General features: G+C 48.2%; 1 protein-coding gene across 1 annotated transcript in view; it reads left to right on the forward strand.

Moving 5' to 3' along the window:
* The window catches only part of LOC308311832 (potassium channel, voltage gated eag related subfamily H, member 7), a gene marked incomplete at both ends in the record, with an annotated part of 128046 nt that overhangs the window by 64294 nt on the left and 40323 nt on the right, over positions 1–23429 (forward strand). The window contains 3 exons of the mRNA XM_080758608.1: positions 17503–18030; positions 18597–18617; positions 21606–21629. Coding sequence (XP_080614734.1) covers positions 17503–18030; positions 18597–18617; positions 21606–21629 — 573 coding nt within the window. The remainder of the gene's footprint in view (positions 1–17502; positions 18031–18596; positions 18618–21605; positions 21630–23429) is intronic.

The following is a 23429-nucleotide window of genomic DNA, read 5'->3' on the forward strand; positions in this document are numbered from 1 at the left end:
ACGATGCTGACTTTGGGCTGACTTTAGCAAAGAAATTACCCACAATTCATAGCGTTAGCAGGGGAATGAGGGGGATCCTCCGAACCTCAATCATTTAAGTATGCAAATTAGTTATGTATCGCGGTTAGAATGTCAACAAACACAATAGTGCTTTCTCACTGTTCTCAAAAGGAGACGGAATGGAAGGATATAGGCTATATATTTAATAACAATAATAATAATAATAAGGGAAACTTGATGAGAAATGACTAATGAGCAAAGTAAAAGAATATGGAAATTACATTTATAATGAATATTATTATATATGAATATTACAACCCATATCACACAGGAAAGTGTATTTATGAAACTAATAATAAAACGATTAGCTTAAATACTAAAATAGACATGATAGACATGTATAAATAGGCCAAGCATGTAGGTAGGCACTGGCTGTGAATAAGGACAGTTTTTATAAAGTGATGCAAAGTGTCATGAATGGCGGACTCATGCATCTTCAAAGTGCTGTCCCATTTCTTTCACAACAATTTGGAGCCCTTGCAGCCTCTCACCCTCAAGCACTTACAGCTGACGTCATTAAAGTCAATGAGGGTCCAGGGCTCAGGGCTTGAGGGAGGCAATTGGGATTGGGCCTCTGTCTCTGTCTCTCTCTCTCTCTCTGTGTGCCTCTCTCTCTCTCTCTCTCTCTCTCTCTCTCTCTCTCTCTCTCTCTCTCTCTCGCTCCACCCGCAGGCAGCATTCGGGAGAATCAACCTTTAGCTAAGCCCCGCCCCCTCTCCCCATTGGTTGGACCCCTTCCAGCCGAGCTCATTAATTCCAATGTAAATATCACAGACTTTACACATTAAATACTGGTTCATTTCTGGAAACAGACCTTCAAAATCTCTTCCAGTTCCGTCAACAGGGCCTGCCGTATAATGCACTGGAGAAATATGTGCGTGACATTTCTTTATGTTTTATCATAATGTGACCAAACATCCAGCTTTTCACCAGCTTTTTTATTGATATCACAGGCAGCCTCTTCACATACTATGTAGGGCATGTCTGAAATAATGTCGGGGCTGAAATCGACATGTAAATATGAAATAAATGCTTAAACATGTAGCTAGGTGTAATGTTAGAGACCACAGAAGACATGTAAATATGAAATAAATGCTTAAACATGTAGCTATAGGTGTAATGTTAGAGACCACAGAAGACATGTAAATATGAAATAAATGCTTAAACATGTAGCTATAGGTGTAATGTTAGAGACCACAGAAGACATGTAAATATGAAATAAATGCTTAAACATGTAGCTAGGTGTAATGTTAGAGACCACAGAAGACATGCAAATATGAAATAAATGCTTAAACATGTAGCTATAGGTGTAATGTTAGAGACCACAGAAGACATGCAAATATGAAATAAATGCTTAAACATGTAGCTATAGGTGTAATGTTAGAGACCACAGAAGACATGTAAATATGAAATAAATGCTTAAACATGTAGCTAGGTGTAATGTTAGAGACCACAGAAGACATGTAAATATGAAATAAATGCTTAGCTAGGTGTAATGTTAGAGACCACAGAAGACATGTAAATATGAAATAAATGCTTAAACATGTAGCTATAGGTGTAATGTTAGAGACCACAGAAGACATGTAAATATGAAATAAATGCTTAAACATGTAGCTATAGGTGTAATGTTAGAGACCACAGAAGACCTGTAAATATGAAATAAATGCTTAAACATGTAGCTATAGGTGTAATGTTAGAGACCACAGAAGACCTGTACATATGAAATAAATGCTTAAACATGTAGCTATAGGTGTAATGTTAGAGACCACAGAAGACATGTCGATATGAAATAAATGCTTAAACATGTAGCTAGGTGTAATGTTAGAGACCACAGAAGACCTGTAAATATGAAATAAATGCTTAAACATGTAGCTATAGGTGTAATGTTAGAGACCACAGAAGACATGTAAATATGAAATAAATGCTTAAACATGTAGCTATAGGTGTAATGTTAGAGACCACAGAAGACATGTAAATATGAAATAAATGCTTAAACATGTAGCTAGGTGTAATGTTAGAGACCACAGAAGACATGTAAATATGAAATAAATGCTTAAACATGTAGCTATAGGTGTAATGTTAGAGACCACAGAAGACATGTAAATATGAAATAAATGCTTAAACATGTAGCTATAGGTGTAATGTTAGAGACCACAGAAGACATGTAAATATGAAATAAATGCTTAAACATGTAGCTAGGTGTAATGTTAGAGACCACAGAAGACATGTAAATATGAAATAAATGCTTAAACATGTACAGTAGCTAGGTGTAATGTTAGAGACCACAGAAGACATGTACATATGAAATAAATGCTTAAACATGTAACTAGGTGTAATGCTAGAGACCACAGAAGACATGCAAGTATGAAATAAATGCTTAAACATGTAGCTATAGGTGTAATGTTAGAGACCACAGAAGACATGTAAATATGAAATAAATGCTTAAACATGTAGCTAGGTGTAATGTTAGAGACCACAGAAGACATGTAAATATGAAATAAATGCTTAAACATGTAGCTATAGGTGTAATGTTAGAGACCACAGAAGACATGTACATATGAAATAAATGCTTAAACATGTAGCTATAGGTGTAATGTTAGAGACCACAGAAGACATGTACATATGAAATAAATGCTTAAACATGTAGCTAGGTGTAATGTTAGAGACCACAGAAGACATGTACATATGAAATAAATTCTTAAACATGTAGCTATAGGTGTAATGTTAGAGACCACAGAAGACATGTACATATGAAATAAATGCTTAAACATTTATTTACACCCCTCGTGACCCCCCAATCGTTTCCAGTATGGACCCCTTGTGGCCCCCCAGTGGCCCCCATTATGGACCCCTCGTGGCCCCCCAGTCGGTTCCAGTATGGACCCCTCGTGGCCCCCCAGTGGCCCCCAGTATGGACCCCTCGTGGCCCCCCAGTGGCCCCCAGTATGGACCCCTCGTGGCCCCCCAGTGCCCCCCAGTATGGACCCCTCGTGGCCCCCCAGTGGCCCCCAGTATGGACCCCTCGTGCCCCCCCCCCCCAGTCCCTCCAGGGTTCCAGAGGTTAAACCCTGGATAATTGGGCAGCTGGGAGCAGTCATGCCGACACCCACATGCAAATAGGCAGCAAAGCCTCTTAACTGGAGGTTACGCAGTAACCGTGGTTATATTAGGGATATGAGTGAAGCGATTCACTATGGGAGCGCTCCCTCTGAGCGCGAGACACAGAATAATTATTAATAAACTCACATTCTACTAGTCGAATGGGCCTTTGCGACATGCCGTATTCCGTCACCTCCCCGGGTATAACCGGCGAAATACGCGCATGCGCACTAATTCGGTGAACATTTTCCTTCTGCCGTAACAAGCTAGAAGGGTATCTTGGTGAATCGCTTCACTCATATCCCTAATATAACCACGGTTACTGCGTAACCTCCAGTTATATAGCGGAATATTCGCTTCAGCGATTCACTATGGGAGACTTCATAAACTCCCTTCACCATATCACTGACGTGACACACCCATCCGACAGGTATACCTCCGTGGCCACCTGCGTCCCTGACACAGTGACCACAACTAGGATTCGGGAAGACAGGCAGACGAAGGCCACCCGGGTCACCGACCCGCTGGCCATGTCCCTACCTAGTGAGGCGCAGACAGCCCAAAGGCCGTCTAGAGCACCTCAGGGCTAACTGGGCTGATGGTCTTGGACCACCTCATGGCTCCAGGGCCTAAACCTATGCCCCAGGCTCTGGGCTAACCTAAGTTACCTGAACCAGGGCCTACCTATGCGAACCGCCGCGTGCAGACGCGACACCAAGGACAGCATGAGCCAGAGCCGGCTCTGCTACGTCCAGGTTATAAAACGTCGACGGGGACGACCAGCTCGCCGCCGTACAGACGTCCTGTATCGAGACACCCTTGAACAACGCCCAGGATGCCGCCACACCCCTCGTGGAGTGTGCCCTCAGGCCATCCGGCGGGGGTGTACCCGTACTAGCATAGGCCAGTTGAATGGCTTCCACAATCCACCGGGAAAGCCGCACCTTCGTGACAGGTTTACCTATCGCCCCAGCGCCCCATGCCACAAACAGCTGGCTACCCTGCCTCAAGGGAGCTGTTTTCTGCATGTATATCCGTAACGCCCTCACTGGGCATAAAGAGTGTAACTTCCTATCCTCCTCCCCCGCATGAGGAGGTGGATGGAACGACCCCAGATCAACAGGAACACTCCGAGCGAGAAAATTCTTAGGCACAAAGGCTGGGTTCGGTTTCACCGTCACCCTAAGTCCATCTACACTGAAGAACATGCAGTCCGCACTTACAGACAAGGCATGCATGTCACTAACCCGCTTAGCGGTCGTCAGCGCGATCAACAGAGCGGTCTTGAGCGATAGGAACTTTAGCTCCACCAACTCCAGAGGTTCAAACGGCGCCCCCATAAGAGCGTCCAGAACCAGAGATATGTCCCATGGCGGAGCCATAGACCGAGAGACCGGACGTGCCCTGTTCGCGCCCTTCATGAAGCGACGTACTAGGGGGTATTCACCCAAGGTCTTCCCCTCAATACCTATGTGACAGGACGAAATGGCTGCCAGATTGACCTTCACCGTGGAGAAGGATTTTCCGTCGTCCAAGAACTCCTGAAGGAAGGTCAGAACTTCCTTCACCGAGGCCAGGTACGGGACTACTTGCCCAGGCCTCTTCAAACACCACCGTTCGAAGACCCGCCAGGCTACATCGTACTGTTTTCTGGTCGACTGGGCCCTAGCTCCCTGAATAGTCGCTATGACGTTAGGAGGTAGGCCCTCATCCTGCAGATTCAACCTCTCACGGGCCAGGCCCACAGGTCCAGCGCGTGCGGTTGGGGATGGAATATTTCGTGTCTCACTTGAGTGAGCAGGTCCGCCCGCAGCGGGAGCTGCCAAGGGCGGTCGTACAGGAGCGGAGTTATCTCCGACCTCCACGACCCCCATGACGGAGCGATCAGGATCAAGGTCAGGCCCTGAGTCCTCACCCTGTTTAGCGTGGGAAGGATCAGGGACAGTGGGGGGAACGCATATAGCAGAGACCGAGGCCACCCGTGAGCTAGAGCATCCAAGCCCAGAGGTGCCTCCCCCCCGATAGAGAAGAACAGGGGACATTTCGTGTCCTCTGTCGAGGCGAACAAGTCCACCTCGGGAGTCCCGAACCTGTCCCAAACCTGTGCCGCTACCGCGGGATGTAGAGACCAGTTCGCATACCTGAGCGGACCCCTGGATAGCAGGTCGGCCCCTGCATTCAGGAGACCTGGGACGTGACATGCCCTGATCGAGAGGAGGTGCTCGTCGCACCACAAAATCAGCTGGCGCGCTAGCATGTGCAGCTGGCGTGACCTGAGTCCGCCCTGTTTGTTGATGTAGTACATCGTCGTAGTGTTGTCCGTGCGTATCAGCACGTGGCAACCACGTAGAAACCGCTTGAAACGGTGTAGAGCTAGTAGAACCGCCATTAACTCCAAATAGTTTATGTGGGCGGTTCGGAGGCCGGCGTCCCATGTCCCCCTGGCCGTCCTCCCATCGAGGGTGGCACCCCACCCCGATAGACTCGCGTCCGTAGTGACCACCTTTCTGGAGAGGACTATCCCCATGGGGACGCCCTCTGTTAGGACATTTTGACCATTCCACCATTTCAGAGCCAGCACACATTCCGCTGTCACTAGGACCCGTCTGTGTCGCTGACTGCTGGGGATCCGCAGAGATCTCAGCCATGCCTGAAACGGTCTCATATATAACCTGCCTAGGCGTACCAGGGAGATGGCCGAGGCCATGAGGCCCGCCATCCTCAGACAAGTTCCAAACGCAATCTTGTGACCTGTTCTGAAAAGAGTCAAACATGCACGGAATGACTTGACTCTCTCTTGACTCAGCCTGGCCGTGAAAGAGAGAGAGTTCAGTGTTATGCCTATATAGTCTATTATCCGTGCAGGCACTAAAATACTTTTCACGTGATTTATGCTGAAACCCAGAGAAGATAGGAGACTCACCACTAGTTGAGTGTGGGACAGCGTCTCCGGTGGTGAGCTCGCGCAGATCAGCCAATCGTCTATGTAGGTTGCGATGCGGACCCCCCGCCGTCTCAGTGGAGCGATGGCGGCTTGTGTGCATTTCACGAAAACCCTGGGAGAGAGGGACATCCCGAACGGCAGCACCATGTACTCGTATAGCTTCCCCTCGAAACCGAAGCGCAGAAACTTCCTGTGCGGTGGATAGATAGGGATGTGAAAATAGGCGTCTTTTAAATCCACGCTGGTGTACCAGTCGCCCTGGCGCAGAGAACGCACTAGCGAGTCCGCTGTCAGCATCTTGAAGCGGAAAGTTTTCATGTGTCGATTGAGAGCACGGAGGTCTAGGATAGGCCTTAGCCCCCCCCCCTTTTTTGGTACGAGAAAGTATCTTGAATAAAAACCCATCTTGCTCTCGTTCGTGGGAATCTCCCTGATGGCTCTCTTGTTTACCAAAGAGACTATCTCCGATCGTAGTACATCCGCCGCCTGACCACTCGCGTGTGACATAACAATCTTCTCGAACACGGGTGGTCTCATTGCAAACTGTAGCTTGTATCCGCGGGCGATGGTGCGCAGCACCCACGGAGATGCACCAATCTGTTTCCACTGTTCTAAATGTAGAGCTAGTGGATTCTCTATAACTACTGGAGAATTTTTCTGTGGTACTATGCTGCCCCCTGTTGGACAGGGGCTGGCAGCGGCCTGACTCACCTTGTGAGATGACACAGAATTCTCCGCCACCGGCCTGGCGCTCATTGATGGTGCAATGGCGCCCTCTGGTGGCGGGGGCGACCAATCCTGGAAAATTTGGCCGTGACGGTGCCAGCAAGTGACAGGTCTGAGGCTGTGACCTGTCACTTTGTTGACACGTCCCCCCACACTCCCCGAGAGCCGCAGTGGCTCTCTTGAAGGTGGGTTCATGACCCTCTGGGTTCGGGTTTGTATTTGGGTTTTTTGTTTGTTTTTTATTTTGCAATATTTTATTACAGAAAAAACATCCACAGAACATTTTGCAATATGACATTCTTGTACATTTACAGAATATTTTACAGTGTGGAAATTGTGTACACTCTGAACACCAACGTCGTCTACTGCGATCCGGTGTGAGCACAATTTTAACCTCTTTGGAGGTGGTCCGCCGGCGAGGTCCGAGACCACTCCCGACGGATTCAAACCCAGAACCAGGGGTGCTGGGGGGCTGGCCCTCTGCGGCCCCCCGAGGCAGGGCCAGGCCTGCTATTTATTGCGGCCACGCCCGCGTCCACGTCCCCTGAATCCGCCTCTGCGTGATGGGGAGTTCTGGCGGCGGCGGTCGTCTCCACGAGGCGTTCGCTGTCTTCCACGGGTCTGGTTGAATGCACGTGACCCCTCCCCTCTCCCCGTGAACGGGGGGGGGCGGGAGGACGGACGCTCATTGCGGACTCTCCAGGCCTGACGGCTGTGCCTCTCGGCAGGCTGGCGAGCAGGAGGAGGCGGGGCTGACTGAGCAGGTCTACCCGGGCGGGGGAGGTGGCTCCCCGCTTCGGCTTGCCGTTTCTGCTCCTCTCCGGAGGCGATGAGCTTGTTTAGAGCGTCGTGGAACAGGCCCTCATGGGTAATGGACCCTCTAAGCATTACAGAGCGGACGTCACCTGGGTTTGGAATTGGAAACACGTCCAGCCATCTCACTCTTTCTTGTTGGACTGCGTTGGCCATGCCTCGTCCAACAGCCTCCGTGACGGTCAGCGTGAGCTCTATGATCTCATCGACGAGGCGCTGGGCCTCGGCCAGTTGGTCCGGAGTGGGAGCTGCACCCGCCTCGGCCAAGAGCATCGATAGGGAGCCCTGCAGTAGGGCCCCTGCGTTGGCTGACTTGGCAATGGTCACCATGTTGTCGTAGAGGCGGTTGAGAGCTAGCGAGGCGTCCTTGTCTTTCTTGTCAGGAAAAACCGGGTCCCTATCCATGGGGAAGTAGTGAGGGCTGTGAGGGTTCACCAGGTACCCTGCGGTGGCCCTGTCTATTTTTGGGAGTCCTAGCAAGCCCACCTCGTTGGCGAGCTCGGTGTCTAGGGCCAGCCCCCGACGGCGCTGTTTCTTGGCGTCAGAGGCAGGTTCGGCCCAGGTGTGGGTCAGTACACTTTTAAAACCTCCGGCGAGCGGCAGCGAGTCTTTAGGTGGAGGCTCGGTCCGCACGACTCTGCGGCATTGCCAGCCGTCCTCTGGCGGCAGGCCAGGGTCCTCTTTGGGCCAGTCTCGCCCGCACCTGACCGCTGCTGTTCTGTATAGATCCAGCAGCTCGGTCTCTCGCTTACGCAGCTCGGCTGTAGGTGGATTGGCCTCTGGTGGTGCGATGGCGCCCTGCACGGGCGCCACTTCCTGTCCAGCAGGGGCTGCCTGTTCGGCCGCCATAGCAGCTGCTTGGGCGTCGACGGCCGGAGGGTCCTCGGCCCGCTGCTCTCCGTCCACATCAACATATTCCTCCTCAACAATGACGTCGTCGTCGTCGTCGTAGTCGGAGTCGTGGACCTGGTCCAGCACTTTATAGTGTTGGTAGGAGGGAAGGCCGGTCTCCATGTCGTCGCCTTCGTCCCCGTCTCCGTCCCAATCATGGTCGGCACGTGGGGTGTGGGTCAAGGGCGGGAAGTCCTTGTCCATGTCAAAGACTGGGGGGGTCTTGGCCATCGCTACTGGGGCCCCCTGGGACTCGGAGTGCCTAGACGTGGAGGCTACTTCGTCTGGTGGAGGCCTACTTACCGTGGCCGACGCAGTGGAGCGGGGCCTGGCGCCTTGCCTGATGAAAACATCTTTCTGGTCATTATTATTATAATCAGCAGAGGGTAAGGGGATCCCTGAGCTCATTGGTACACACGAGGGACTATGGCTAGGCCGTGTGTTATTTACCGTGGCGGGGCCTGCACGGCATCCATCTTGTGCGTCTTCGAGCAGACGTTCCTCGAAGTCATCATAGTTTTCGTCGTTGTCGCGCTCGGGGGACTCGTATAACTTCCGTACACGGGTCAAACGGCGCCAAAGGTTGCGTTTGTCCATGTTCGCGCACTTAAGACATTTATCCGGAAAATCTAGGGCCTCTTCTGCGTGGTCGAGGCCCAGACAGTAGGCGCACAAGTTGTGCTGGTCCCATCCGGACATGGAGTTGCCGCAAGAGCGGTTCTTACATGTCTTTTGTTGCATCGGGTACTTGTCGCCTTGATAGCGGCGGGCTGAAGCTCTAGAACAACTCCGTTCAGACATGCTGCTGTGGTTACAGTACACTAGCAGCTAATAGGTACAGCAACGGAGATAAACGACACGGCTTGTGCAGCACGAGACAGTGTATGGCTTATACAGCAACCCGAACAAAAAGGCTAGAAGCTATCGCTTATGCAGCGGGGCTAACTAGTTAACAAAGGCTAGGCTTATACAGCAGCTAACAGGCTAGAAGCTATCGCTTTCACAGCGGGGCTAACTAGCTAACAAAGGCTATGCTTGTACAGCAGCTAACAGGCTAGAAGCTATGCTTTCACAGCGGGGCTAACTAGCTAACAAAGGCTTATACAGCAGCTAACAGGCTAAGCAGTTTTAGCTTACACAGCGAGTACTTACTTAGCGATAGAAGTCTTAAATTCGTGAGCTTATATCACCGAGGTGAGATCACCGATAAAGGAACCTCGCGGTACAGGTCGAATTGCAGACCCGTCCTTATTGAGATTAATTGTTTTATTTAACCAATATCGGAAAAAGGATCTCAGTGATATGAAAGCTTGTGTCTCACGAGCAGAAGAAAATCGAATTAGTGCGCATGCGCGTATTTCGCCGGTTATACCCGGGGAGGTGACGGAATACGGCATGTCGCAAAGGCCCATTCGACTAGTAGAATGTGAGTTTATTAATAATTATTCTGTGTCTCGCGCTCAGAGGGAGCGCTCCCATAGTGAATCGCTGAAGCGAATATTCCGCTATATAACTCCACCGGCACACTTTACACTTTCACTCACAGTCAGCAAAACCACAAAGAGAATATCAATGTTTCATCTCTGCTATATAAGTTATCCTTTTTCCTCTCTCTCTCTCTCTCTCTCTCTCTCTCTCTCTCTCTCTCTCTCTCTCTCTCTCTCTCTCTCTAACATGGGACTGTGTATGAAGACCCAATTAGTGTCCGATGCAAATGCTGCACGCTGTGGTATCATAGCAACCCCCCCCCCTCACCCGCCACACACACACGCCTTTGTAATGTCACGCGTACTCATATGAAAAGGAGAGAGACCGCACAAGCTTGCATGCACGGACGGTCGTACACGTGAAGCGCACGCACATGCACACGCATGCACACACACACACACACACACACACACACACACACACACACACACACACACACACACACACACACAGTGCACAGCTAGTGCTTAAAGGGCATTGAAGCCCAGAAAGCGCTTTGCAGCATGTTCAATATCACCTTTTAAAAATAGCAACATGCAAGGCTCTCTCTCTCTGTCTCTCTCTCTCTCTCTCTCTGTCTCTCTGTCTCTCTCTATCTCTCTCAATCTCAATTTAAATTTGAGAAATTTGAAAGGCATGATTTATTGGCATGATAAATATGTTCTACATTGCCAAAGCGTACATACAACAAAACAAAAGTCAACATTGTGCACACAGAGACAACAACAAACATCCCAACAATAATGAACAACAAGTAATACAGTAACAATGAAAATAAATTAACAAACATAAACATAACAGCAACTTAATGACCCTGTTCAGCCAGATATACCTGTCTCTTCTGTCCACTGGCTGTCCCTCAGTTGATGACAACTCCACACGTATTTTGCTGCCAAAACTGTGCATTATTTGGACTGTTCTCCCAGAACATATTGGAGTGATGAGTTATTAATGGTGGATTGACATTCTTTATATTTTTCTTTAAACTTAGGGAAGAATGATTATCTGTCTTTATATTTGTCGCATTGTAACAGAAAGTGTAGTTCCGTCTCCACATCCCCTTGAGAGCAGAGTGAGCACAGTCTGTCTTCTCTAGGCAGCCAGTTCTGTCTGTGTCTGTGTGTCTGTGTCAGTTCTGTCTGTGTCAGTCTGTCTGTGTCTGTGTGTCTGTGTCAGTTCTGTCTGTGTCAGTCTGTCTGTGTCTGTGTGTCTGTGTCAGTTCTGTCTGTGTCTGCCTGTTTCTATTGCCAGGCGATGGTCGCTGAGTCTGTACATAGCCAACATCTTCCTCAGTTTTGGATCAGTAACAGTGGTCAGGTAATTTGCCACTGTGTATTCTCGGCTGAGGGCCAAATAGCATTCTAATTTACTGTGGGTCTCTCTCTCTCTCTCTCTGTCCCTCTCTCTCTCTCTCTCTCTCTCTCTCTCTCTCTGTTCCTCTCTCTCTCTCCCTCTCCCTCTCTCTCTCTCTCTCTGTTCCTCTCTCTCTCTCCCTCTCTCTCTCTCTGTCCCTCTCTCTCTCGCACACGCGCTGGAAAGCATGACTGGATCTTTTGCTAATTAGGAGATTTGCAGCACATAGATTTGCATATAGTCGAGACTATATGCAGGTGCATAATTAGACACACACACACACACACACACACACACACACACACACACACACACACACACACACACACACATGAATGGCATAACAAATCATTCATTGCGATTTGTCCTTTTTTTTGTTTTTTTATGGACCGAAAGGTTTTATGTTGCTGAATTTACCCCACATTAACTATATCAGAAAACATATTTTCCACATCTCAGGCATTACTATATATTAATATTTGTGTGTATTTTTATATCGAACACTAGAATAACGGGGTTGAAAATAATAACAGGGTTGAGCATATATGCTCTTATATAGGCATTAAAACGTTGAACATATCCGCACCCCCCACCGCAGGGAGGTCATCTGCTAACTATGAACAATGTTCTTACCTGCCAAATGTCAGACGGTTCACCTTTTAACATTGGTCCAACGCATCCATCCCTCAGAGGGAGAGAGAGGGAGAGAGATTAAATAAAGGAGGTATTTTTAGACCGTGTCACATCCCTGCTTGGGTCAGCGCGGCGTGTTCAATTACAGAAATGTTTAATTGGCGATTTCCTAATTAAAGGCGCCTGTGGGATAATGTAGCGTGATTTAAAGAGTCAGTCAACGGGACCCAGATGAAATAAAATGGGCCTCTCCGCATCCATCCCTCTTACAACGCATCCAATGCATCCATCCCTCTTACAACGCATCCTCTCTCTGTCTCTCTCTCGTGCGGATGTGTGTGAGTGGGGAGCGTGGTGTGTGGAGTGAGGTTACGGAGTGAGTGTTTGTTCTATCTAAACTCTGTCTATTGCTCTTTCTATCTCGCTAGTATTGTTTTTTGCGGTTATGCACTGGTCTAGTGTTTAAACTGCTGTTGGTGGTTTTGTGTTGTGCTGACGGCTGTCGGCGTCGCTATGGCTTCCACAACTCTTACAAGGAAACACGGCTTTAAGATCTCGCCAGCCTTCCCGTGTTCTGTAGAGGACTGTAGTTTAGCGGTCGCGAAAGTAGTCGGACCCCGCTAGCGTTAAATCTGCTGCCAGGATGAACGGTGGTGTTGTGATTTTTGTCGATGAGATGAATAAAGCAAACGCTGTAATTGAGAGTGGCGTTGTAGTTAAAGGCACGCTTGTGAAAGCAACACTGCACTCGCAATGCCAGCGAGTAAAGTGTTTCTGTCAAACGTCCCCCCCATTCATTGACGATGAGCTGATAGTGAGAGAGTTGACCAAGTTAAGCTCCCGTCAGGGTGTAAATCACCTGAGTTGTGACATGTTGTTTCTCACAGGAGAATGCTGTTCATGATTTTGAGAAACGGGAGCAAAGAGCTGATTACAGGCTTTAAGATCAAAGTGGACAATTTTGAATGCACTCTCTTTGCTACAACCGAGAACATGAAGTGTTTTGGTCCTGTCCAGAGAGGGTTGTTGACCCTGGCGAGGGGACAAGCAATATGCTACCAGAGGGGGGCGGGGGGGGGGGCGGGGGAGAAACCCCTGGGGGAAAAATGTTGAAAAGGAGATGGGAAACGTTAATGGGGATGGTACCATGGGTGAAGATGAAGGAGGAAATGTTGAACCCAAGGAGTTGGCAGATAATGTCAATAAGGATGGGGAGGGCACTGAGCAAACATGGTGGAGATGAAGGAGAAGTGGTTAATGCTGAACCTGTGGCTGACATGAGGACAGTAGTCCTCCTGTCAGTCAAGTGGAGGTGGGAGGGGCTACAGTAGCTGACATGGAGATGGGGGCTGAGGAGGAAGGGGTAAAAAAAGATGTCTATGGGGTGTCAGAAATGGAATGCTGAAAACAAAAAAACATGAGATAGACTGATACGAATTGAAAAGTACTTCCCAGATGTGAAGAGTTTTGTGACGGCTGCCAGGCCAAACATGAAGTTAACAGAAGGAGTATAATAGTATATGCTTTACCAAGCAAGAGATTTTCAGAATGAAGAAATTGGTGCTGAGCGTTGATGCGGAATTGGAAATGTAAAAAGCCTTGAAAAGGCTAGAGTGATGGTGGTGGTGGTGGTGCCGCTGGGTTCCTTCTGTGCGCTGGGTCCTCTTTTGCACTTGGTTTTGTCTTTAATGGACATGAAGATTAACTGGACAATGATACAGCCGGCCACTTAGTGGAGCTTGGTTGGCTTTGGTCGACTGGACGATGGTGGAGCGGCTGGAGCCTGCTACGTGTAGGCTCTGATTCTCAGACGGGCCTCTGGTTGGAAGGGCCAGGATGGGCCTTCATCACAGACCGGGAACTGATCTACAAGCTCTACAAGCTAGATCTACAAGCTAGATTTACAAGCTCATAGCGCGCCACCGAGTGGCGCGCTATGAGCTTGTGGGTCTGCTATTTTTGAAAAATCGAAGAACGACTGACATAGAAACATAGCTTTTTCCAGAAAACTGTCAGGATGTAGAAGACATTTTTTTAGAATCTGACCTCAGGTCAGAATTGGTTAATCTGCCCATATACTGTATATATAGTAGCGTACAGGGCTGGACTGGCCATAGGACATACATACAGTACCAGGCAGGCCACCAGGAAAGCTCCGGGCCTGCTGCCATTCTGCCAGTGGCATCATGGTCATTTCACTGTACCTGTATCAGCGAGTGACAAATAAACTACTCTACAAAGGGTTGTGTAGTTAGTTGTCTGTTGGTTTGTATCATTTATGTTGTTCTGTAAAAGTGGTGGTATTATTAGGGGCTTGTTTGTTTGTGTGTGCCTGGACGGAGTGGGGCGGTAGAGTTTCTGCTATCTGCGCGCCGGTCGGGGCCAAATCCGCGCGAAAATGACCGGGCCAAATGTTTGTCCCAGTCCAGCCCTGGTAACCTATATATCTTCCCACCATGAATAATTGAACGGACCCGATTAATGCCTGAGGGAGAAGAAGTGTGGTTGTTTTGGATCTTTGCTTTGGGATATTTTATTTCTCGAAACTATCCATGTCGGCAGGGCTGATGATCAGAACCAAAAGCAAAGCGTTCTACAAAATGTCTTCTTCAGTGGTTTCTCAACCTTTTTCATGTCAAGGACCCCCAGATTGATCTGTTTTTGGCCACCGACACCCCCATCTGAAAATATGTAGTTCCATAGCGACCTCCCCAGACGCAAAGATTGGAGTTTTTGATTTGATTTGATTTGATTATCTTTATTTTGAAACCTTCAGGTAAGACAGTCAAATAAGAAAAAACAAAAAACAATATATATATAACCACAATGCATGTATATTTCTTTTTTTGAATGAAATAAGAAAATTATAATGACAACAATGTGATCATTTGGTCTTGCACCTGAAGTTCAAAAAGGAGTAGGAAAAAGTAAAAACTTATTTACTCCTACCCCCATCAGTAATTGCAATAAACATATAATCCAAATGTAACAGCATCCATGCATACATACATACACACGTACATGTGTCCATGTGTATGTAAGAACAATAAATGAGAAATCAAGTATAATAATTAAGAAATGAAGTATAATAATTAAGAAATGAAGTATAATAATTAAGAAATCAAGTATAATAATTAAGAAATCAAGTATAGTAATTAAGAAATCAAGTATAGCCCGAGACAATCAACGTGCCTCATCCTCCACTCTGTAATAGTTAAGTAATTCATTTTTGTACATCCTCTTAAATTGTACAATGTTGGTGCTTTGTTTGAGTTCTACAGCCAGACCATTCCACAAATTGAACGTTCACTGTGAAAGAATATATACATTCAAAGATTTGCTCCACATTTTCATGATTTTTCAAAAAAATAGTAGACCTACCAGCTCGTAGCGTGGCACTCTGAGCTTGTAGATCTGCTATTTTTCAATAGATATAGTTTAAAATAATGGTTAAAACACCAAAAGGGGTTCCCGTCCAGAATGGATTAAACAACGCACAGCGGCGCCTTGTCGGCCATTAATCACCGTCGTGTACAGAATGTTGTGCGTTTGCTCGGATTGGGTTCGGTGAATCTTCTCCGCCAGGTTGGAACGGCACGTTTTTAGCAGTCGCTTCTCAAACTTTTTTTCCCAACTCGTCTTCATAATAATCGGTCCTCATTAAAACCGATTCATGCTGTGAAGAGAGAGGTTAGCTGTGCTGTTTGACACTACAAGGAGAATTGTTTTTAGAGAGGTTAGCTGTGCTGTTTGACACTACAAGGAGAATTGTTTTTAGAGAAGTTAGCTGTGCTGTTTGACACTACAAGGAGAATTGTTTTTTTTTAGAGAAGTTAGCTGTACTGTTTGACACTAATGAATTGCATTTTTATAGCGCTTTTCCAAGTGCTCAAAGCGCTTTACGATGGTTCATCCATTCATCCATTGGGAGGTGAAGCGGGGAACAGTCGACGCCAGCGTCCTCACTTCCCACATTCACACACCAATGGTGGCGAGCTCACACCGACCGACTCATTGGAGGCAATGTAGGGTCCAGTGTCTTGGACAGGAGGGGCCGGGATTCGAACCGCCGACCCAGGGATAATTGGACGACCTGCTCTACCTCCTGAGCCACAGCCGCTACAAGGAGCATTGTCTTTAGAGAGGTTAGCTGTGCTTTTTGACACTACAGAAGGATCATTGTCTTTAGAGAGGTTAGCTGTGCTTTTTGACACTACAGAAGGAACATTGTCTTTAGAGAGGTTAGCTGTGCTGTTTGACACTACAGAAGGAGCATTGTCTTTAGAGAGGTTAGCTGTGCTGTTTGACACTACAGAAGGAACATTGTTTTTAGAGAGGTTAGCTGTGCTGTTTGACACTACAGAAGGAACATTGTTTTAGAGAGGTTAGCTGTGCTGTTTGACACTACAGAAGGAACATTGTCTTTAGAGAGGTTAGCTGTGCTGTTTGACACTACAGAAGGAACATTGTTTTTTCACCCCTGACAAAGATCAGCTAAAATGGAGCAAGACACCTCATTCCTCCTGACTCCTGTCTCTGTTTTGTATGGAGTTTGGCTGGCTGCCTAATTAAGCACTATTACACGGAAGCGTGTGGTTCAACATGATTATTGCCACGACAGTGATGCGGTCAGGAACGAGACGTAGTCGAGTTCCGCAAGCATCACTGAAGTGTGAACCACGGCTAGAAGGCTGTTTCAACCAATCAGATTGCTTCCTGTGGTATAATTGTCGTTACACCACCTCAGTGAGGGTTTCTAATCGTCTGAGTGAGCGATCAACATCCGGTCCGACGCACGCACACACGCACACGCACACACACACACAAACACACCGACACCACACACACACACACACACGCACACACGCACACGCGCACACACACACACACACACACACACACACACACAAACACACCGACACCACACACACGCACGCACACACCATTATGTCAACTTAACATCCGGTCACAGATTTTTTTTGTCCCTTCAAAATAAGCTAAATCCTGACCATGTGATCGGGATATTTCTATTCCTGTCTCTCTCGTGCAGGTAAAGGGAGGTTCTTATGCAGTGTTGTTTTCGTCGACTAAAACTAAGACGACCTTTTTTTCACTGATGAAAACTAAGCTATGATGACTAAAACTAAGACTATTGTATATTGTCAATTTCTTCAACAAATACAAACTAGACTAAAATGTTAGGAAGGGACTAGTGGACAAGATATCCAGTATGCGTCCTTTACACTTGGTTGAATGCTGAGAATAGCAGATCTACGAGCTCATTACGACGGCATCACGGCCCGCCAAAATACATTTTAGTAGATTTAGTCGACTAAAATCTCATGATATTTAGTCGACTAAAACATTCCAGGTGACTAAAATGTGACTACAACTAGATGAAAGTGTCATTCCAAAGACTATTGGCTAAAACTAAAAATAGAAATATATACTTGCCTAAAAGCAACACTGTTCTTCTTCTCCCGTCTCTCCTCCAGGTAAAGGGCGGCGGTTCTTCCGTTTCCGCCTCCCGGCGTTCCCTCTCCTGGGTCTCAACAAGCAGCCCCTCCCCCAGGAAGACCCCGACGGGGTGACCGTGGACTCGGACCGCCGCACGCCGCGGACCACCGCGACCGCCGCCGCCCGCCGCGACGACAGCCCCTCCTACGTGTCCAACGACACGCACGCCCTCATCGGCCCCGTCAGCCACTGCTCCACGCCCGTGTCGGAGCCCCCCCTGGACCACTCCTCGCCCAAAGGGGGCCCCTGGGGGGACCACCGAGGAGGCCCCGGGGGGGTGGTGGGGGCCCCGCCGCCGCCGCCGCGGCGCTCCCGGGTCCAGACGACGGACAGCCTGGACACCCCGGCATCCCCCCCACCCTCCTCCCACCACCCCGCCCTCGCCACGCCCAGCGCCTCGCCCGGGGAGAGCGAGCGCGGCATCCGGCGGGCGTCCTCCGTGCAGGACATGGAGGGCTTCGGCTGCACCGCGCAGACCGCCTTCAGGGGAAGACACGCCAGCGAAGGTAGGGTCCGTCTGCCCACTAGGGGGCCATGGATAGAGGGGAGGGTCCGTCTGCCCACTAGGGGGCCATCGATAGAGGGGAGGGTCCCACTAGGGGGCCATCGATAGAGGGGAGGGTCCCACTAGGGGGCCATGGATAGAGGGGAGGGTCCCACTAGGGGGCCATCGATAGAGGGGAGGGTCCCACTAGGGGGCCATCGATAGAGGGGAGGGTCCCACTAGGGACGCTAGGGACTAGCGCGCCACCGAGTGACACGCTACGAGATTGTATAGGTCTGCTATTTTTGAAAAAAACGTTCAAATGTGCCTCAAATCTTTCCGAAAATTGTCATGATTAATTTCATCGTCAGGCCTAAATGGGTTAAATGGCTTCCCAGCCAACGGCAATATGTCTACTTCAGTGTATTAAATTGAATCCCCTCCCTTTGAAGGCTGGAGGGGGGAGGGGGGAGGGGAAGGGGTCCATTCATCACGACACAAACACCCAGAATCTTCCTCTCTAAACCCCCCCCCCCCCATCCTTGTCTCCCTCCTGTCCGTCTCTCTGCTCCGTCTCCATGGTTACAGACAACGGTCGCAATATGAAAGGTAAACGGAAACGTTGGAAGCACGTCACTTTATACCGGCACGCCTTCTACACGAGTACAGTAGCACACACTGCACTGTACTGTACTGTACTGTACTGTACTGTACTGTACTGTACTGTACTGTACTGTACTGTACTGTACTGTACTGTACTGTACTGTACTGTACTGTACTGTACTGGTTTGCTTGCATGATTATTCCTCCCTTCGTTTTCCGAGGGACGGGAAAAAATAGGTTTAATTTGATTTGAATGCCAACATGCATCTTCCTCTTCTGTGATGAGTGGAAGAGCCCCAGCATGGTGATAGATCAGGGGCTGGCAAACTGTGACGATGGAGAGGGCCACTATAGTTCCACACTCACTCCAGAGGGCCACTATAGTTCCACACTCACTCCAGAGGGCCACTATAGTTCCACACTCACTCCAGAGGGCCACTATAGTTCCACACTCACTCCAGAGGGCAACTATAGTTCCACACTCACTCCAGAGGGCCTCTATAGTTCCACACTCACTCCAGAGGGCCACTATAGTTCCACACTCACTCCAGAGGGCCACTATAGTTCCACACTCACTCCGGAGGGCCACTATAGTTCCACACTCACTCCAGAGGGCCACTATAGTTCCACACTCACTCCAGAGGGCCACTATAGTTCCACACTCACTCCAGAGGGCCACTATAGTTCCACACTCACTCCAGAGGGCCACTATAGTTCCACACTCACTCCAGAGGGCCACTATAGTTCCACACTCACTCCAGAGGGCTTCTATAGTTCCACACTCACTCCAGAGGGCCACTATAGTTCCACACTCACTCCAGAGGGCCACTATAGTTCCACACTCACTCCGGAGGGCCACTATAGTTCCACACTCACTCCAGAGGGCCACTATAGTTCCACACTCACTCCAGAGGGCCACTATAGTTCCACACTCACTCCAGAGGGCCACTATAGTTCCACACTCACTCCAGAGGGAGTGAGTCAGTACTCACTTGATGTATAAAAACATCAAGAAAACATGCACTATAGGTCACATTTAATGGAAGGCTTTTAAAAAATAAAATATAAACATGGCTAATTTCACTGCATTTTCCATGTGGATTGAGGTTTTTCTGCTTATTTTTTAGGAAAGTGCCTTGAATCATTCACTCCAGTCTTGATCCATGCTGGATCTGACCCTGTTGTCTGATAGCAACATAATGATTTGGAGTGACTGCATGCTGTCAGCCAAGCCTTCCTATCATACCTGCTCTATGAAAAGGCCCTGGTGTACTGAACTGTCTTGTTCTTGTTTGTTTGTGTGATCTGGTTTATCTGGTCCCAGCTCTTTAACTCTAGGTTTTTCCTGCAGTGTTCTTCTTTCAAGCTGTGTTTTCTGCAGCGATTTAACAGTCTTATTTTCCCTTGTCTTGTTCCACTATGAAAATTAATTAATATTAACTATATTAGTATCTTTATCTATATCTCATGTGGCTCATCATTAATGTTTTTCTAGTCAACGTGTGTTGTGATGTGTATGCTGCCCCCAAGTGGTTTGTGGTGTGAATAAAATGGATCGCACATATTTCGCGACCCAGTGGCTTCCTATTGTTTGTATTTAAGGTGGCTTGGCCTCATGTGGCCCCCGGGGCTGAAGGTAGGGGGGCCTCATGTGGCCCCCAGGCCGCATGTTGCCCACGCATCATGTGTTAGATGACTCAATCCCCCACGGTGCACCTGACCTGTGCAACCCCCCCTCACCCCTCCCCCCCCACCGCCACGTGCGAGCGCGGGAGCGACCTCTGCTGGTCCCCCGTGGGAGCGATCAGCACAAAAATCCCTCCATGACCTCAGCAACACGCTGGCATGGAGACACATTCTCTCTCTCTCTCTCTCTCTCTCTGAATGAGTGCAGGGTTCAGCTGAATCGTGGCGCTGTATACATCGCATGCTGCTGAGTGAGCGCTGCACGTGACTCAAAGCACGTTATTGGCAACCGAAAGACCCCCAAAGACCCTTCCTCTCCTCCACGGCAAATTATAGACAAGCTGCTTATCTGAGACGAACACCTTCTCCGCTGGCGTTGGTGGTGATGGAATGATGTGGGCTGGTGGGCTCAGCCAATTAGTAGCAGCGTTTCCAATCCCATTTAGTCTATTTTCTCTCTGCCCTTGCGTTGCGACTACCTGTCTCTCTATCTGTCTACATGTTTGAAATAAAGCATGAAAATGCAGATTATTGCATTTGTTTTAATCGCACCCGTCTGAAGTGAGGGGCGCTAATATATTAACTATAATTGCGGCTAGCTGTTGGTATATACACACCAGCTCCAGGGGCCAGCGCATACGTTCACTTTAAATAGACTGTGTTTGCCCGCTCCCTCACCCCCCACACACACACACACACACACACACTCGCTACAGAGTTGGAACAGCATTGGAAACACACACACGCTCCTTGCCTCTCGTCAGAAGCTTTAACATGGCACCAGCATCGCGCTGCAAAGGCACAGATTAAATCTGAATTGTGGATTGAATCCACCAAGGACAGCGATTTTAGAAGAAGAGTTATGACTGTTTGAAAATCCTCCCTTCCACATGCTGTGCACTGAGGATATTATATGCAATCCCATTGTTGGAACGGTGGGGCGTTGAGAACTCTAGTTTTCGCCGGTCATTATAGCGAGCGGAAGTTTAGCCTATAGCCTTTAGCCTAGCCTTTAGCCCCAGACCTCAAGATTGAGGTCCGGAGCTGACGCACGTGACGTCATGAACGTCCGTCCACCTCCATGAAAGTGCTGCAGTTCCTCATTTCGCCAGTAGGACGGTAGTAGTGGCAGCTTCAACGTTGGATAAGCCTTACTGGGGGCTTGGCATATTATACCCTCTTTAGTTAACTGCGAACTTCAGTCGCAACTAATGTGATTCTCAAACTGTGTCCCGTGTAACTCCCACCTTCTTGTGAAACCCCACCCCCTCTCTCTCTCTCTCTCTCCTTCTCTATGATTGGCTCCAGTGTCTCGCTCCTGGATGGCTGGCGGTATGGCTTCAGCGTTTTATAACCCCCCCCCCCTCCCCCCCCTTTAAGTGACTGTGTTGTGACCGTCGTAGTGATGTACAGTAGCGTCCTTCATGATGTACAGTACCGTCCTTCATGATGCACTTATAGAGCTCGCTCATCCTTCTCTGCTGTCTCTGTCGTCCTCCAACTCCATCAGTGGATTGTTCAAAAAAGGAGGAGGAGGGAGGGAATGTGGGGTGTGTGTGTGTGTGTGGGAGGGGGGGGGGGGGGCTGTACTTGAGCTTAATCACATTGATGAATGAGTATTATGTGCTGTAATTTCACATTTCCGCACTCTGTCACCGTGTGTGAGTGCCGTGTGTGGGTGCCGTGTGTGCGTGCGCACGGTGATGTATTGTCTAATTTGTGTGTGTGCGTGTGTGTGTGTGTGTGTGGTTTGATGTACTGTCCCTGTGTGTGTGTGTGTGTGTGTGTGTGGTTTGATGTACTGTCCCTGTGTGTGTGTGTGTGTGTGTGTGTGTGTGTGTGTGTGTGTGTGTGTGTGTGTGTGTGTGTGTGTGTGTCTGTGTCTGTGTCTGTGTCTGTGTGTGTGTGTGTGTGTGTGTGTGTGTTCATCCGTGTCATTTTAGATTAGATGGACAGTTAATTGTTTGTGTTCTTATTTTATTGTTTTAACTGTGACTGCTACTACTACTGATCTTTGGATCTGTAGGATTTGTAGGATCGGCCCCGGGTCTTAAAGGACCACTTCACCACTTTTCAACCTGTCTTCATACAGTATAATATAGACTATGCACCTCATCTAGACTGAGTGGCACAACATTGAGCAGCATGGAGTGTTGGAGTTTGGGAGCGCTCGTTGGAAATCACTCCACCGTCCTGCGTACCACCAGTCTGTTTTTAAATGTCACATTATAATGCAGGAGGCAGCAACATGTTATTGAAAACAAGCACTTCCAAACTCTTTGACACTTTGAGAAATAATCCAATGCAGGGCATTTCTTGACAGAAAGTAGCTGACGACGTTTCTATGGTGGATTTTCATGAAACAAAAACTTTGCAGATCGAGAGGATAATTCAAGCTTTTCGTTCAGCTCCAATGTTGGTGAGTTTAACATTGTTTAATGCAATCAGACAGGACCTTTCCTGTTTGGATGAATGGGCTGTCGAGGCCAGAACGTAGTTTTTTGCCACTCAGTGGGCGTTCCCGCATAACTTCCAGGTACCCTCTATTGGTCCTCACTAATGTTCACGATAAAATGCCACCATTTATTTCCTTCTCTTTCTTGCCTCACAGGAGGGCTCAGAAACCCACTGGCATCATCATTATAGGCAGATCTTTTTATTTTTTAACAAAAATATTTAGATCTTCCATTATCGCATTGCAACTTTTCAGAACAAGAGAGCCTGCAGTTTCTATTAGCTTGGATTCCCCCATCGATGATGTCATTGGTGGGCGGGTTTCAGCCCTCCTATGAGACACAGACATGAGTAGAAAAAAACTGTGCTATTTTATCATGAACAATTTATTACTGAGGACCAATAACTGTTCATGAAGGTGGGTTGAAACGTGGTGAAGTGGTCCTATATAATTGGTTAATAATATTATCTGGGCTTTAATTGACTTGCGCTGAGGCAGATTGTAGAGGCCGACATCTTGAAAATGTCATGTGGTCTGTGGTTTACACACCGTGCTGTCGTAGCGTTGTGTTCTCACCCTGTGGGGATGTTATGTTATGTCAGGTCGCCACATTATTGTTATTGTACTTTTGTGGAAATACGGGAGACAAATTCTGAAAAGAACCAGTATATTTGACT

The sequence above is a fragment of the Protomyctophum bolini genome, assembly GCF_963924005.1.
Source record: "Protomyctophum bolini genome assembly, chromosome: 24".
Lineage (NCBI taxonomy): Eukaryota > Metazoa > Chordata > Actinopteri > Myctophiformes > Myctophidae > Protomyctophum > Protomyctophum bolini.